The 18,279-nt window shown below is 41.6% G+C and overlaps 1 protein-coding gene across 3 annotated transcripts in view; it reads right to left on the bottom strand.

Moving 5' to 3' along the window:
* The window catches only part of SH3KBP1 (SH3 domain containing kinase binding protein 1), a 326,276-nt gene that overhangs the window by 200,013 nt on the left and 107,984 nt on the right, over positions 1 to 18,279 (bottom strand). For all 3 annotated transcript variants that reach the window (XM_087427608.1, XM_087427607.1, XM_004435176.3), the window contains one exon: positions 1,542 to 1,665. In XM_087427608.1, the coding sequence (XP_087283734.1) occupies positions 1,542 to 1,665 (124 nt within the window). The remainder of the gene's footprint in view (positions 1 to 1,541; positions 1,666 to 18,279) is intronic.

Here is an 18,279-nt window from a genome sequence, read left to right as displayed (position 1 = left end):
ATTCCTTCGTTGATGTAAAGTTCTCAGGTAATTTTATCCAACTCATTTGGATAATTACCTTAATTCCTTAACTTAATTAATTCCTTATCTTGTTAAATTAATTAATTACCTTAATTCTCTTGTTTACTTTACAAAAACAGGGCTGGCAGGAGAGGCCTTGCTGCTGGTCAACGTGTATGCAATTCCTGGGCCCACCGACCCAAGAAGCATCAGGAGGAACAGGAGGGGCTCAGACCAGCAGAGGAGCTTGGGAATGTAGAAAGACGCACTGAACTCTAGGCTCTCCAAATCCAGTGAGGGCAGGCCTCAGGAGTTCTGGAACTTACTTGCAAGAATGAAGGAGGCACTTTTGGGGACGACTATAGTTTTACAGCAAAATATGCTTAATTCTTAAAATGGGAAGTCCCCTGCATTTGTAGGATGGGATTAAAAAAAAAAAAACAAGAAAAGAAAATCCTATAGCTGCTAACCAGCATGGGCCTCCAGCCAATATTTAATCTGAATAATTCAAAAAAGGAAATGTAACCCAGGGCAGCTGGAGGGGGTAGAGGAAGAAGCAGGAAGGAAGAGAGACACAAAGCTAATGTCTGAAGCACTATGATCAATGGACTGTTTATTGGACAAATTCTTATGCTGTCTAAATTTTATGAAAGATTAGCTGTTCTTCCCCCATGGTTATGTAAACTTGCCTTCTTTTTTCTTTTTAATGGAACTCTTTGCTAATACATTTCCTGCTCTGGCTTTTGAACAACCCTATATTTCTCTTTAAGGAAGTAATAAGGCCATGAAAAGCCTGCAGCCAAATGCTCACCTACAGCGGGCACGCTCGGTGTCAGCCTGGTTGATCCACAGGGAGAGCGGGGTCAGCAAAAACTAAGGACATCTAGTGTGACTACGGTATAAAACCGAGTAGAGTCCTCTCTACAATCTTATATTCTCTTTCATGTCGTTTCAAACAACAATGTCACAAAGTGGGGCTGGGGAGAAAACAAACTCCAACAAGCTGACACCTGAAAATCTGCCTTGTGGTCTCAAAAGAGGCTAAGAAGACAGTTAAAGGTCTCTTGGTTAGATGGATGTGAGAGCTATATCTTCGCACGTTCGGCTCCTAAACTGAGAGAGACAAGGTCTGTGTTCGGGAGCCCAGTGGTAGAGAGAGAAAGACCCTAATAAACCCTGCTCTTAAATTAAAAAGAGAGCATGGCCAGACACACACAGCTCAGCCTGCACCACAGCATTCTCTAAAGTCACCTTTCATCCACAAAAATAGATACAAAAGCAAAAGCTGAAGTCCTAGAAAAATCAGCATTTAAAAATTTAGTCTGCTTTCCTATTGTCAAAAAAAATTTTCTTTATTAGTTCCCTTTATTATAGTTATTGTACTGTTACTTGCCGGGTGTGTGTGTGTCTAAAATTTATACAAAAAACCAAAAGGGAAATGCCATTCAATTTTTCAGCAATTCAACATTTGACACAGTTCACCCAGACATTTCCAGTTTTGCTTTGTGTGGGGGGAGGGGGCTCTGTCTTCTTTTCCATACCTCTCTTATTGGTTCTTAGAATTGTTTCAGAAGACAGCAAAGCATTTCCACTGGACACTTCATGCATGGGCTTTTCTGGAGCTTTGCTGGAGAGAGGGTCTTTCTTCATCTCTTTCTTTATTTCCTGTGAGGATAGATAAAAGGAAAACAAGATTGTAGTTTGAAATTTTAGAATGCCTCTTTGACTATTTTAAGCTTCAGCTTTCTGGAAATGAACTATAATGGTCTCAACTCAGTATAACGTGATGCTTTAAAAACACCATTTTTATAGCTTGTTTCCTTACATTTACTAGAGATGCTCCTGGTCCTATAAAATGGAATGATGCCCAATATGGTGATGTGACCTTATGTGACTATGGCCATTCCAAGTGACTATAAAGAATGAATGATACATAAAGGCCACTGTACAGCTCTAAGTGACAGCCTGTTCTCCTTTTTGAGCAATGACAAGCTTTGGCCAAGTAGAGTCACCCCTTAAAAGCCTTTTGATTTCTATTCTTCCCAACAGGGGTTTAGAGAAGCATATTTCCAAATCACCATTGTGCTCACAATTATGTGAAACCCAAAAGATGATGATTTAAGTTCATTTACAGTCGTCAAGATCCTCTGCCTTTTTTAGCTCTTGACAAAGAAAAATATAAGGATAACAAAGTGAAATAAAGACTATCATTCTAGGCCAGAGGTCAGCAAACTACAGCCCACCACCCGTTTCCATAAAGTTTCATTACAACACAACCACCTTCATTCGTTTCAGTATTTTCTATGGCTGCTTTGATGCTACTAAGGCAGAGTTGAGTCACTGCTTAAAATCAAAGCTTAAAATACCTGGCCCTTTATAGACAAAGTTTGCTCTAAGTGGTCTCTTATCAAAGCTCCATTAAGATCTGGATTTTTAAAACCTGATGGCCGATACAATTATTTCAAATTACTTTAATAATTTGCATAATTATTTTCAAAAGCATTAATAGCCAGAAATGATAGTAATTCACACTGCAGGTCTGGAGCAGAGGGGTTCTGGGCTTGTCTGAACCCATGATCACGCTGACTTGGGGAAAAGAGGAAGCTAAGGGCTAGACCCAAAGCATGTGAGTGGCAGGAAGGATGAGAGAGGTGTTCTTTAGAAAGAGCCCAGGGCAACAAATGGGGATGGGCTCCTTCTATGGAGTGAACATGAAGATGGGAAATTAGGTAGGGGGCCACAATTTGGCCTGGGCAGAGGTGGAAAGAAAAGAACAAAAGCTTGTCAAAACATAGCCACTGCCTGGCAGCTTCCTACACACCCAAGCGTTAGTTACCATATCCAATTCCCCAATTGCTGGCTCTGTTCACAACAGCCTCGCCCTCTCCCCCTCATCAGGGCCCCACCGGAAACCAGCAACTGTGGCTGGTGCTTTGCTGGGTTGGTTGAGAGTTTCAGCTGGCGTCCCAGGCCAACACAGCACAAAGCTGTGTGCATGCATGTGTGTGTACACGGACTCCCACCTCAGCAGCCCCAGCACCTGCTAGAACAGCAGTTGCCGGGGGTTTCTGCAGCCTCACAGGCAGATGGCATCAGGGGACAATCTGCAAACATTGCCTGCCTGAGCCACATGATAGGATGCTTTCTTAGTGATGGCTGCCAGCCTGCTACGGCTCTAGAAGTAGAGAAAACAAGACACCACGGGGGCTCATTCCCCAATGGTTGCTTCTTTAGGGGTAGGACAGTTGCTCAAACCTCACTTTCCATTGCAGTGTGGATATGACTATGCACACACAAATTTCCACCTGGACACAATGTAATACAGTGATATAATATCCAATTTTGCCAAGAAGTAATTCAGAGAAATTCAGTGGGTTGTGGGCGACATGGCAGGCATTTGCTTAGCACTAACTGCTAATGACACGAAGTTGGGGAAGGGTAAGGGAGAGGCAAATATCTGAGAGACTGAGAGGGTCACTGGAGAAAGCCTCAGAAGCCATTGTCAAGAATGCTCACACCCAAAGCTTCAGAGCAGCACCCCATGAGCTTGGAAGGACTGATATGATCAAGCAGGTGCTTAAGGGCTGAGAAACCAGTACAGGAAAGAGGTTGGTTCATAAATCCCAGATTCTGTTGTCCCCCCCAATGACTGTTCACATTTGCCAGAAAGAGAAGCCTAATAATGACCAAATTTCTTAAGTTGCTTCTTAGATTAAAGCAGGGTGGAGACAAAACTTAAAATATGCCCTGCATTTTTCCAAATAAACCAATCAGGCACATGGGTATGGCAGTGCATCCTGCAGACTCTCCATCTGCACAACACCCAGGCACACCAGGCTCAACGCAGTCCCACTCAAACCCAACATCTTCCCTCCAACCTGCCCCTTCTCTGGAAGAAAGGGGAGCTATCTTGCTTGACAGCCCATTATCTACCCACTTCCCCAGGCTGGAAAACTCAATGTTAACCCCCATCTCTAACCAGTTACCCAGTTGGGCTCTATCTACTTCCTCAATCTCTCTGTTTCTCTCCATTCCTCCCATACTGCCTTCAAAACATGAATACCAAGCAAAGAACTTGAACAGATGTTTCTCTAAAGAAGATATACAAATGGCCCATAAGCACATAAGATACTTGATATCATTAGTCATTAGGGAAATGCAAGTCAAAACCACAATGAGATACCCCTTCATACCCACTAAGATGAATAGAATTAAAAAAAAAAAAAAAAAAAAAAGGAAAACAAGTATTGATGAGGATGCGGAGAAACTGGAACCCTTGTACATTGCTGTTGGGAATGTAAAATGGCATAGCTGCTGTGGAAAACAGTATGGTGGTTCCTCAAAAAGTTAAACATATAACTACCATATGACCAAGCAATTCCACTCCTAGGTATATACCCCCAAAGAACTGAAAGCAGGGCTCAAACAGATACTTGTATGCAAACGTTTACTGCAGCATTATTCACAATAGCCAAAAGGTGGAAACAACCCAAGTGTCCATCAACAGATGAATGGATAAACAAGATTGTATATACATGCAATAGAATATTACTCAGCCTTAAAAAGGAATAAAGTTTTGATACATGCTACAACATGAATGAGCCTAGAAAACATTATACTAAGTGAAATAAGCCAGACACAAAAGGACAAATGTTGTATGATTCCACTTATATGAGGCACCTAGAAAAGGCAAATTCATAGAGACAGAAAGGTTACCAGGGTGTGTGTGTGGGGGTGGGGAATGGGAGTTAATGTTTAATGGTTACAGAGTTTCTGTTTGGGGTGATGAAAACGTTTTGGAAACAAATAGTGGCAATGGTTGCACAACACTGTGGATGTAATTAATGCCACTGAACTGTACATTTTAAATGGTTAAAATGGCAAATTTTATGTTATATATACTTTACCACAATAAAAAATACACTTGAATACCAGCTAACATTTGAGAGCTTACCATGTGCCAAAGTCTGCTTTAAGAACTTCGCCTTGATTGCAATTTTTAACCTGCACAACAGTCCTATTCACAGATGCACAAGACAAGACACAGAGAGCTAAGGAAACCTGCCTGAGGTCAAACAAGCAGGAGCCAGAATTGGATCCCAACCTGTCTGGCTTCAGAGCTCATCTCTTAACCACTCTTCCCCTGAGTCCTGCCTGGATAATAATAATGTCTCCCTGCCTCCAGTCTCTCTCCACCCAAATCAGCCTCCACACTGCCACAAGGGACACTTTGCTAAAACAAATGTCCGCTCTTGGACTTCACTCCCCTACTGAAATCCTCCAGTTACTTACAAAAGACCACAGGACAAGCTCTTTCATTTAAAAACACGCACAGCAAGCCACAAGTCCCTGTGTACTCACTTCTGGCTCGAACTATCTGACACACACACTGACCCCATGGTACCAATTACCATGCAAATGCAATTTGGGGTGTGCATTTCTTGAATAACACCTTGATGTTCACAGATGTCTGATGTCATGGACTCTTATTGGTAGGCTCTAAAAATAGGTGACGACATTGCCAATGATACAACCTTACAATGGCAAAGCTTATATAAATTAAAGTGCTTTAGCAGATATTTTTTCACTTGTTTCTCATAATAACACTGTCATTGCATTATTGAAAAAAACCCTGATTTTCCAGACTGGTATATTCTTGCATATAAGAGTTGTGAGACCCACTCAGAGAGGATGCAAGACCAGTCGAAGGCCAAAAAGCTAGTAAGGGGCAGGGTGGGCCATGGGACCCAACTCTGGGCCTTCTAGACAGAGCTCTCCCAGGAAGAAGCAGTGTCATGGCTATAGCAGGGAGACTCAAAATCACCCCGACCGTGGCTCCAATGGGAATCTTCACTTTACTCCATGCGTAAAGAATGTAATGTATTGCTTTATCCATAAGCCCATGAGTACTGAGGACCCAATTCTTGAAATCTCTTATCATCCACACAAAAAAGCTCTTTGCTACAGAGGAGGGTGGACCTGGCACTGGACTAACTCCTGCCTGCCTACAGCTGCCAGCATCCATATACCTGGAGCTCTCCGAGGTTCTGATCCAGGTCCTGGGACTAGGGATTTCCTGGGTCTGAGTGTTCCTAGCCCCCAACCCTCAATCTCAGCTTTTTGACCACTAGCCTATATTTTTAACCATTTGTTAAGAACCTGGATCCTACTATCCCAGTGGTAGAGGCCACACCCTGGGCCAGAACTTTGGGCCGTGGGGGCTTATAGAAATTCATACATGCCCACATATATAAGTCAGCAATGATTGTACTTCCTTAAAGACACTACAGAATAGTCAGGGTATTGGCAAACCTCTTTAGGAGGCAAAGAAAATCCAGCTTCTCTTTATCTCAAATCTGATGCCTTAACAATGGAAACTCGGCACATACAGTAAAATTGAGGCCATCAATAAGATATCGATGCTGCAACAACATCTGTGTCACAAGGACCATCTGAGTGAAGTGAGAGGAGAACTCGCACCATTCCTGCTTCCCAAAGCACTATGCTAATCAGAGGCTGAGACGGCTCACCCACATCTGGAGGCCAAAAAGCCCCAATAATGCCACTCTAGCAAAAATTCTCCATGACGCATTTAGCAGCCTGCAAACAGCAGCCTCACTGGGCAAATGCATAATCTGTATGCAACTGGGAGCTAAACTAGCATAGTCTGCTTTCTGATAAGTGGAGTTGCCTGGATGTGGCTGGCTGCTGAGCCAAGCAGGCTACCTCTTTTCTCCTCTCCCTCCCCATTCATTACATACTATACAGCTGCTGGGGGTTTGGCTGGGTCGAACCTTAATTTCTTTCAATTAACCAAAATACTACACAGTAAAATGCCAACAAAGGTCCAGTTGGGGGGCCCCTCCCTCCTCTCATCCTTTGTCTTCTACCAACCTGGACACAGGTCAAGACACAGGCTTCACGGTGAAAGGAGAGAATGATGCTGTGAGTCAAAAAACCAGAACTAGTCCTGGCACCATCATTTATCAGGTGGGTGACATTGGGGGCAAAACTGAGAGCCTTTTGTCATCTCTAAGTCAAATGCTAAATTCTTTGGCACCATCACAGAGGTGTCATCAGAATCAACTAATGAATTGGAGAGTAGTATACAAATTGATCATTTATCGTCATTATTAATGTCATCATTAAATATCAAATGCTATAAAAAAGAACTACACCTAACAACACACATGAACTTCACAGTCAGAATGTTGAATGAAAGAAGCCAGACCCCAAAGATCACATACTGTATGATTCTATCTATATGACGTTTATCAACAGGCAGAATTAATCAATGGTGAGAGATTTCAGACTAGCAGCTACTCTTGGGAAGGTACTGACTGGGAGGGGTACAAGGGAGCCTACTGGAAGGATGAAAACGTTCTATAGTTTGGTCTGGGTGATGGTTACACAGGTGTACACACACCTAAAAAATTAATTGAATAGTATTTCTAAGATCTCTGCACTTCACTGTATGCTATTTCCATTTAAAAGAACAACATAAATGCTTAAACCAAAAGAAGACACATTCTTTTAAATCAAAATGTGCTAATATTTTGTCCTAGAAGGTCAAAAACTTGAAAAGCTAGTGCTTGGGTGTTTTAATATTCATCTCAGGGGGTGGAAAGCTTTCTGGGATCAACATTAAGGGGATGAATGGTCAGAATGTGCCAGGATGTGCCCTACCAATTGGGTGATCCAAGCGACATCTCATCTAATTGACACAATTACCTGAATGGATCTGCTCCCTCCACAGCGTCCTTCCTCTCCACTCAGCTGCTTTCCTCACCTCTTGCAATATTTCCTTCTCTCCTGCTACCAACAGAACAGGCACACAGAGCAGGCTGGTGCCACTGACACCAGAGGGAGCTCAGTGCTGCCCTGACCTGCCAGAGATGCTGGTCCCTGGGCTTCCCTCTGCATTAGAGTGAGGCTGGGCAGGGTCCCCTCAGCTCAGGGCAGAAGCAGGACAGAGAAAAGAGGCATCATTTGTCAGCCTGCCCTCAAACCTGGTCTGCCTCTTTTCTGGAGGTAAGGCTTCCTTTAGAGCCAGATGTGGCTATGGGATCACAGTTGTGCCTCCTATGCTAGTTCATGGAAAACCTTTTTTTTTTGCAAAATTACCACTGGCAGGAGATAAAAGGAAATCACTAAAAACAAACCCTTACACCAAATCTACTGATCAAGAGAGTTTTGAATAGATACAGAAGCCTAGGATAGCATATTGCCCCCCCCCCAACATGCATGATATCTTCCTGCCCACCCCCCACGCAAAAGGCAAGTGTGAGGAGCAGCTGCCTCATGAATCTTCCCTGCTCACAGACACTGTGCTTTCCCAGCATTTGGCTCCCTTCACAAAAGGCGAGTCAGTCTCGGGGCTGGCCAGGTGGTGTAGCGGTTAAGTTCACACGCTCCGCTTTGGCGGCCCAGGGTTCGCAAGTTCAGATCCCGGGCGTGGACCTATGTACTGCTTACCAAGCCATGCTGCGGCAGGCATCCCACATATAAAGTGGAGGAAGATCGGCATGGATGTTAGCCCAGGGCTAATCTTCCTCAGCAAAAAAAAGAGGAGGATTGGCAACAGATGTTATCTCAGGGCTAATCTTCCTCACAAACACACAAAAAAAGGCGGGTCAGTCTCAAACACCTGGAAAGACACAGCAAGTATCCTGAAAGCAAGAGCAGAGCACCCGGGGAGCTTCAGCTGTATCTGTAAGATTCCATTTCTTTAAAATAATATATCTCATTATCACAATTTAAAAAAATACCCATGCTGTTGCACCATGAAATGCACCAACTTCGTTAGAGAGAATTTTAAAGAAAAAAATAATATATATATATTAAATATCTGAAGCAGATGTGGGAAAATATGAGGATTTGATAGAGCAGGGTAGTGGGCATACTGGTTATTTGTTATTCAGTTTCTTTTTCCAGTGCTTGAAATATTTCATAATTTCCCTTAAAAATTAGACAGTGAAACCATGCTGACGTCTCATACCACAACGGCTTTCCTATATTTACAAAATATGCCGCCACTTAGAAAAGTGCTCTGACATATCATCATAAATATACCTAACATATTTTCAGCTCCAAGCTAACAAGATTTTTTTAAATAACAGTATACCTACTGTCACGTTTCTATGTAAGATGTTTCAACTGCATATTTGCAATACCATATATTTGCAGTATTATCTCCCAAGAACCACTGATAACACAAGCCCAGGCAAGAAGCTCTTGACCCGCAGGACAGAAATGAATGCTGCAAAGTACTCAGCAAGTGCTCAATACTGGACAAAGACGAGAACGGCCACCTTCGTGTCCTGAAGAGATAACATCGCTTCCTGATGTACAACACAATTACCCGCATGACAGTCGGTGCCTTTATATCTGCCCATGCCCTGCTAACCATCTAGGTTACTACCATTGGATCAAAGGCTGTCAATACCATTCAGCTGTTTGGACATGCTTTAGTGGGCACATAATAAGTATTCGTCAAATGAATGGCCAATTTAGCAGAATGTTATGGGCAGGACAACTATCCACTGATGAGGAGGAGTATTTCCAATTCAGCCCAAAGCTAGGACCACATGGAAATCTTTATCATTCGTACAACAACACAACCAGTGTTCACTGGATCACAATCAACTTCTCACCTCACAGGATGCAGATCTGGCTTACAAGCGGTAGGAAGAAGATGCAGTAAGAAAATTCACACAGTGCCTCATTCATTTTAAACAAGAAATACTTATTTCTTTATTAGACTGGGAATATCAGATATTAGAAATAAATTTACTCACTTAAAAATTAAATCTTAAAAGCACTAGAAGAAAACATGAGAGAAAGATTTTACAATCTCTGAGTGGGAAAGACTATTTGACACTGACACAGAATCCAGAAGCCACAAAAGAAAGCACTGATTAATTACAGAAAACTATAAATACAACATAGCAAAAAAAAAGAAAGAAAATTCATCAACAAAGACAAAAGTCAAAGTGGGAGAATATAGCCTATCATACAGAAAGAACTCTCTCTACAAAGTATCAGCAGAGAGATCAATAACCCAACAAGAAAACCAAGGGACAAATCAGAAAAAAATGACTCAAACATATGAAAAGATCCTTAACCACATTCATAAGAGAAATGCAAATTACAGTGGGATTCATTTAACAATATCTGCGCAGTGCTCACTACACAGAAGGACCCTGAATCCTTTGGGCTATCTTCTTACAACTAAAATTGTAGCATTTACACCTATTGTATTACAATGTGTACACAAGTCCTCTCGCCAGAGCCTGGGCTCTTTCAGAACACTGTCTCTGTTTTCATGGCAAGTATAGCAGTGCCTGGCACACAGCTGGTATTCATGCAAAGAGTAAGTATGAGAGATATGGATAGCAAGCACGAAACTCTCCAGAAGTTGACAGTCTAGATAGGGAGGGATGTACATAATTTTTATTACATAATATATAATAGTATATAATTTTAAACAATGAGATATCATTTTTCTTGATATTAAATACCATAAAGTTTCTCAATAGAACTCTCCAATACTCAGTGAATTTATTAGTTCTACCAATGCAAGATATATTTTATCTGTCAGATTGGCAACAATCAAAAAATGGATAATATAATTTTGGCAATGGTGTAGAGAAGGATGCCTTCTCATACTTTCCAATGAGAGTCTAAAATGATATATAAATCGGTACAACCTCTGTGGGAAGCAATGTGTCAATTATCTATCAGAAATTTAAATGCCTACACCTTCTGACTCAGTATTTCCACTTCTAGGAATTTAAACTACAAATATACTTGCACATGTGCAAAACAGCACATGTACAAGATTAATTGTTGCGGCATTGCTTAAATTAGCAAAAGACTGAAAGAATATAAACGTGTGTCAATAGAGAACTGGTTACATGAACTACGGTAAATCTACACCATGCAACTCTCTTCAAGAATGAGGCTGGTCTGTAAGTACCAATAAGGATAATTGCCAAGACACAGTGCTAGGTAGAAAAGCCTAGCATTTGTGTGAATTTGTGTGCATGCATTATTGTGTAATACAGAACAACAAACTGATAACTGAGGTTGCCTCAAGGGAAGGGAACAGGGTGGTTGAGAGACAGGGAAAGTATATATTTTGTCCCTTTTAATTGGTACCATGAGCCTGTGTTAGCTATACAAAATTGAAATTGATTTAAAAATTAATAATTGAAATGTGTTAACTATTTCCCAGTCATTAGACTATTGACTGCTACTGTTTCTGCAAACAAGGAAGAAGGTGACACTGGCCCCTCATATAGTTTGGTTATATCATTTCCACTGCCAGTTTTAAAGATCCCAACGCAACCAGTCACAGTGATGGCAGTATATACGAACATATACAAAGCTTAAAAGAAAGCTCTTCAGCCCATTTATTTCATCAAGCAGGGGAGATAGGAAAGTTAAGATGTGGAGGAAATCATGCGCAATCAGGCCCAATAATCAATTGTTGCAATTATATGATACAAAATTCAAAATTGTTGAAATACAAGTATGACTGATGGCATGACAACAACCCAGAAAAACAAATAAAATGCATATAAAGAGGCAATATTGAAAGGGATGATTAGGCCGGCCCTGTGGCTTAGCGGTTACGTGCGCGCGCTCCGCTGCTGGCGGCCCAGGTTCGGATCCCGGGTGCGCACCGACGCACCGCTTCTCCAGCCATGCTGAGGCCGTGTCCCACGTACAGCAACTGAAAGGATGTGCAGCTATGACATACAACTATCTACTGGGGCTTTGGGGGAAAATAAATAAATAAATAAAATCTTTAAAAAAAAAAGGGATGATTAGGTACATGTGTGTGCTGATGGATTGTAATTAGTATTTGGGTGGTGAACATGATATAATCTATGCACAAATAGAAGTATAATGCTGTACACCTGAAATTTATACAATGTTATAAACCAATGTTACTGCAATAAAAATAAATAAATAAAATAAAATACATTAACAATGAAAAGAAAGAGGCAATATTAAATCTCACTTGTAGTTTTATTGTGGGGAGAATACAGTTTGCTTCGGGGCCCAAAGTGCAAGTAACAAGAGTTAAACAGTTTGAGATTGGTTAATTATGCTCAAAAAGGTTAATTACACGATCTCAAATTGAGCTCCCTAAGGAGTGGGCACTTTCTCCATCAGTCTCTTCTGGAAAAATGGTAAAACGTTTCTGATAACTTCATACCTACTCCATGAAGCAGTACTACCTGAAACACAGGAACAGCTGGATCTTGTGCTAGGTAAACAGCTTGCTCTTGGAGAAAAAAAGAGGAAGGGACATCCAGGGTCCGATAGCCATTTCTGCCGTCTTTTTAAGAGCTTTGATGATTAAGAGCCTGTGCTCTGTGGCCCTTCGTTGGAATCTCTGTCACAACACCGACCCCTGTACTCTAAGCACAAGTCCCCAAGTCTCTCTCTCAGCTACTCTCTGAGTGCCTCGGGGATGAGGAATAGTCTCCCTCATCTTTCATCTCCAGACACTCAATAAATGTCGGCCAGCAGGCGCTCAACAAATGTCAGCCGCTATCATTAGCTCTATCATTCTTTTAACAGACATTTGAGTACCTACTGTGTGCCAGATAGAAATGAAAGCAGTGTGTGTGTTTAACTCAATGTTAATTTTTACAGTCACAACTGCTTCTAAGACTAATAATCTAATGGAAAAAATGTAAATTCACTAGGATCTTTTAAATATAAAAAGAAACCAAATACATTCTTCATTTTCCTAGGTCTTCTAAAAAATATGGAATTAGCTTGCAATTATGAAGAGTACACCGTGAGCAAGGTACTGTTCTAAGGGTTTACAGGGAGTAACTCATCGAAAGCTCAGAGCCACACTATGAAGTAGGGAACATTATTATCTCTCTTTGACAGATGGGGGAAGTGGGTCCCAAGAGGGGAAGAGGCAAGAAAGGGCAGAGTGAGGACTGAAGCCCAGGCAGTCCCGTCGCTGGCCCCACTCCTGGCGGTCACACCACGTTCCGCTCACACAACCTATACCTCCCAACACTGCTCTTCACTTGTTCCGAAAGGACAACTTTCATAAACTGTCATTTAAAAGAGGAGAGACAAGGAAAATGACCATAGAATAAACTTCCAGAAGTGACCAGTATAAGGGCCAATGATTTGAATATTTGATTTGAATGCCTCCAAGTAAATTCTTGAATTTTTACCAACAAGACAGCACCTGTTTACTGGTTGTTGAAAGAATGTTTATATACATTTCCATCCAGGATAACTTGATTGTCAAGAATAAATTTTTCCAAGCCCGTGACAAAACAATACCATTTCATGCTCATTTCTTGATTAAAGCTTTTAAACAGCTGGGCATTTTCATTTCTCAGAGCTGTAGGGAGCTATGCAAATTTCCACACAGCAACTCCAAGATCATTAATCTAAGGAAAGCATGTGCCAACAGAATACCACATTTTATATTGTTTCAGTAAAGAAGAGGAGGGGCAGGTTAATCTAATTACCCTATGTGTGGTCACCTGACCGTGGTTAACAAAAAGATCAAATGCTAAACTGTACAGTCAGCAGAAAACTGCTAAGTAATGAGGCATTTCATATCACAAAAGGAGTGGGAAGAGGGGGGTGAAATTCTTACATTGCTTGGAACCAGATACTGTAGCAATGAAAATAATCATATCGAGCTTATAGGAAAGAGAGACAGAGCATTTTAATTATCACAAGGAGCTAGAAGCATAACTGTAAATCACACACACACTCACACAGACACATGCACAGTGAATAAGACTGGAAGACACTTCCAGCAAAGGATGGCTAACTGGAGCTGAAGTCATCAGGAACCAGACCCAGGCGGGCACTCATAATTAGACTCACCCTGCAGCCATGACCACGCATTTGGCACTTATCACTCAGGGCCCGCTACCATTAGTTCTCGTTCCCAGAAAGAGCAGCTGGGTTTTGAAAGGCAGCAGCATTGGCTCAGGCAGCTGACACTTCAGCTCAAGTTCTAGCTCTGACACTGCTGAGAGGGTGCTCTTGGTGCCTCACTTTTGTTAGTTGTAAAATGGGAGATTAAAACATTTTGAAGATCAAATGAGACCTTGTGAATGAAGGCACAGCCTCTGGGTCCCAGGGTTGTCAGGCTCCATCAGCAGGAGTGGGAAGCCCATCTGCCCACAGACATGGGCCAGGGACTGAAGGGGGGGTGAGTATTAAAAGGGAAAAACTTCCTAGTATAACAACTCCTAGTGTCGTTGGTCTGGCAGAAGTCTCCAAAAATTTACTTCCATGCACTCTCTCTCAGAAAGCTACTAGAAGGTATATTCTATGAAATAAAGCGAATAAAACAAGAGAGTGAAGGTAATTAACAATGAGAGAGAGGAGATGTGGATTTCTGGGCTGACCGTGGGTCAGCAGCTTCAAGAGCAACCAGTTCATGTTGGAAGGCGCTGGTATTTTTCCAGGAGAGAAGAGGGGGAAGGGGAGACTGAGAGGGAGAGAGGGAGAGATTAAGAGGCATTTTATAGAACTGTGTAGTTCAAGGTATAAGAAGATTTGGATGTCCTAGGATAACTCAACAAATAACAAAGAGAATTATTATCTCAAGGGAAAAGAAAAAGTTACATAAGGAAATTAATTATAGTATGTTCTTGCTTCAATGCTCAATAACAACATTGCTATGGTAATTAAAACATTGAATATAGATTAAACCAAAACCTGAGATATGAGCACATATAGGGAGGATAGGGTATGCGGGGGTAAGTGAGCTAAAATCCGCAACTACCAATAATAGGTAACAGATAACGTCTAGAAGTGACAAACCAAGAGACGGTAGCAATGTATATTATTCAGAAGTACAGCAGCGAATACTAGAAGCAACAGCTTGAACTAAAAAGTGATTGTCTCCTAGAAGTAAGACAAGGACATGAGAAGGGACAAGTTGCTGCTGGATACTCATACATCTTGTAGCACTACAGGAGTTTTAAAACACATATATACACACACACATATATACACACACGTATATTATATATATATATATAAAATGTATATATATAAAACTTTGATTTAAAAAATTAACAATTTTAAAAGCATACACGCTTGTTCCAAAAACATAAATAGTAAAAGAGAGTATAAAGCAAAAGGTAAAGGTGTACCCACTCCCCAAGGAAATCCCATTCCTCCTCCCCTAGGAACCATTAATGAATAGTGAGTGTGTGTGTGTGTGTGTGTGTGTGTGTGTGTGTGTGTGTCCCTACTTGTTTTTAACATAAATAGATTTATACAACATGTGGTGTTCTGCATCTTGCTTTCTTTCCTTTTACAATGTATCTTGGAGATCTTCTCCTATCAGCTAGAGTTCTGCCCCTCTTCCTCACAGCTGCACAGAATGCAACCTGTATAAGATTGGACGATCTGGTTGTGTGGGAAAGGAGATTTTGGAACATGGAAGTCTGACCAATCAAAATCACCCAGATTAAAGGGCGCTAAATCAGAGCTGGGGGCGGGGGGATCCAGGAAAAATGGGATGGTGGAAAACCAGAGCAGAGATACCTCCTTCAGGGACATGTGGACACTGCCTCTGCCTTCCACTCCCCCAAATGAACACATGGTCTTGCTGAAGTGGAATTTGGATCAAGAACCAGGGAGCCACATGCTTGTCACCATACCATAAAGTACACCAGCTGTCATTCCTGGCTCTTCTGGAATGCTGGTGGAGAAAAGACTTGTGGCACAGCAAACTCTGGTTGTTTCTGAGATCTGGAAGAATCTCTGCTGCCGTGTAGAACATTGGGACACAGGGGATGCAGACTGGTAGACGAAATACACCTCAATATACACTTCATCTGCTCCTGCCCCGAGGCCATCCTCCTGCTAAGTTTCTGGATCCTTGGCTGGTTAAATGGATAACTTATTTTAATCTGGGCCTGAGGACAGACAGTCCTCTTCCCTCCAGACTATAACCCACATGAAACCATCCAATTGCTTCAAGTCTTCAGCAGTTACAAACAATACTACACTGAGCATCACTGTGTCTATAACTCTGCATGTATACACAAGTGTAACTGGGGGACAAATTCCCAAAAGTGAAATTTCTGGGTCAAACACTTGGTGCATCCTTAGTTTTAACAGATAATGCAAAATTGGCCTCCAAACAGTTTGTTTCAATTACACTCCCACGAATAGCATGAAAGAGTGCTGGTTTCCCATATTGGGTATCTTATACGTCTTAATTTTTGCCAATCTGATAAGAGAAAATGATATTTAATTTACATTTGTTTAATTAGTAAAAATAAGATTGATCAGCTCTTCATATGCTTACCACCCATGTGACTTTCTTCTGTGATCTGCTTGCTTGTGTCCTTTGTCAGTTCTCCTACAGAGCACTTTGCCTTTTTCCCTTTCATTTCTAAGAGCTCTTTGAATATTAAAGGATTATCCCTTGGTCTTTCACATACGTTGCAGAATTTTTCTCCTGTTGGTCATTTGTTTATTTAATCTATCAATTCTATTTGTTTCCATACAGAAGTTTCTCATTTTGCGCGCGCGTGTGTGTGTGTACATCGTTATATTTCGACTTCTGTGTAGACTACATCGTGTTCACCACCAAAAGTCTAGTTGCCATAATTTTATGTAGCAAAATCCATCAATCTTTTCTCTGAGGTCTTCCGAAATTTGTGACCTTATTGCAAAGGACCTCTTCACTCAAAAATTATTTAAAAAGAAACAAAATACCCATTTTTTTCTAATAATTTTATGGCAAAGGTTAATGCATATTATTGGAAGGCCTGCCACTCCCCACCCACCCCCCAAAGAAGAAAGAAAGATCCAGAAACCCAACTTAGAATAACTCATTCTGTGAATTACAAAGCCCTGATTTTAGGTGCCTGGTTTCCAAAGCTTAGGTTTGAGGATGAGTAAGTATTTCACAGTATTTCCTCATTTCCTCCTGACTCTGCCCCCTGGTTGACATTCTGTAAGCTCGCCTGCCCCACTCCGGGATGGGACCAGGCAACAAAGACCCAGAGGCCCCCACAAGTGACACTAAAACCTCAAGGACACTACTCCTCACCCACCCTACAATGACAGGGAAGGGAAATGTTTTCTAAAAAACCTCTTTCCTAGATTTAACCCTATGGCTTCCAGGACAGAGCAGCAGGGGAACAGAAGAAAAGATATAGAACATCATCGTTCAAGCATTTTGGCAAAGTTATGAAGACCCAATTATGTGCCAGGCGCTATGTCATGCAGTGGGTTCAAGATGGCCCCTGCTCTCTAGGCCTCGCCACGTAGCAAGGCTGGAACTTCAAGTAGAGTGGGCACGTGCACTGGCTCTTAATCAGACTTCCAGTCACTGAGTGACCTCACAGAAGGTACTAACCTCCCTGAACTGATTAGTCCTTGTACTAGTTTCTTACTGCTGCTCTAACAAATTACCAAGAACTTAGTGACTTTAAACAACACAAATTTATTCTCTTAAAGTTCTGGAGGTCAGAAGTCCAGAAATGGTCTCACTGGGCTAAAATCAAAGTGTTGGCAGGGCTGAGTTCCTGTTGGAAGCTCTAAGGGAGAAGGTTTCCTTGCCTTTTCCAGCTTCTAGGGGTTGCCTGCACTCCTTGGCTTGTGGCCCCTTTCTCCATCTTTAGGCCAGCAGCACAGCATTGTCAAAGCTCTCTTTCTCTGATCTCTGCTTCCATCTTTACTGACTCTGAAACTCCCGCCTCCCTCTTTTTTAAATTTTAATGGTGGTAAAGTACACATAACAAAATTTATCATCTTAATCATTTCTAAGTGTACAGTTCAGTAGTGTTAAGTACAGTCACACTGTTGTGTAACCATTCTCCAGAAATTTTTATCTCGCAAAACTGAAACTCTGTGCCCCTTAAAAAACTCCCCACTCCACCCTTCCCCCAGCTCGTGGTAACCACCCTTCTGCTTTCTGTCTCTAAGAGTTTGACTACTCTAGATACCTCATATAAATGAAATCACACAGTATTTTCCTTTTTGTGACTGGCTTATTTCACTTAGCACAATGTCCTCAGGGTTCATCCATGGTGTAGCATGTGTCTTCTTCTGAATATTTTATTGTATGGGTAGACCACATTTTGTTTACTCATTCATCCATTGATGGACATTTGGGTTGCTTCCACCTTTTGGCTCTTGTGAATAATGCTGCTATGAACATGGGTGTACAATATGTCTTTGAGACTCTGCTTTCAATACTTTTGGATGTATATCCAGAAGTAGAATTGCTGGATCATATGGTAA

This window comes from Ceratotherium simum, chromosome X (assembly GCF_057802395.1).
Source record: "Ceratotherium simum simum isolate JZ-2026a chromosome X, ASM5780239v1, whole genome shotgun sequence".
NCBI lineage: Eukaryota > Metazoa > Chordata > Mammalia > Perissodactyla > Rhinocerotidae > Ceratotherium > Ceratotherium simum.
The sequence above is the reverse complement of the archived record's forward strand: the minus strand, read 5'-3'. Positions and strand labels throughout refer to the sequence as shown.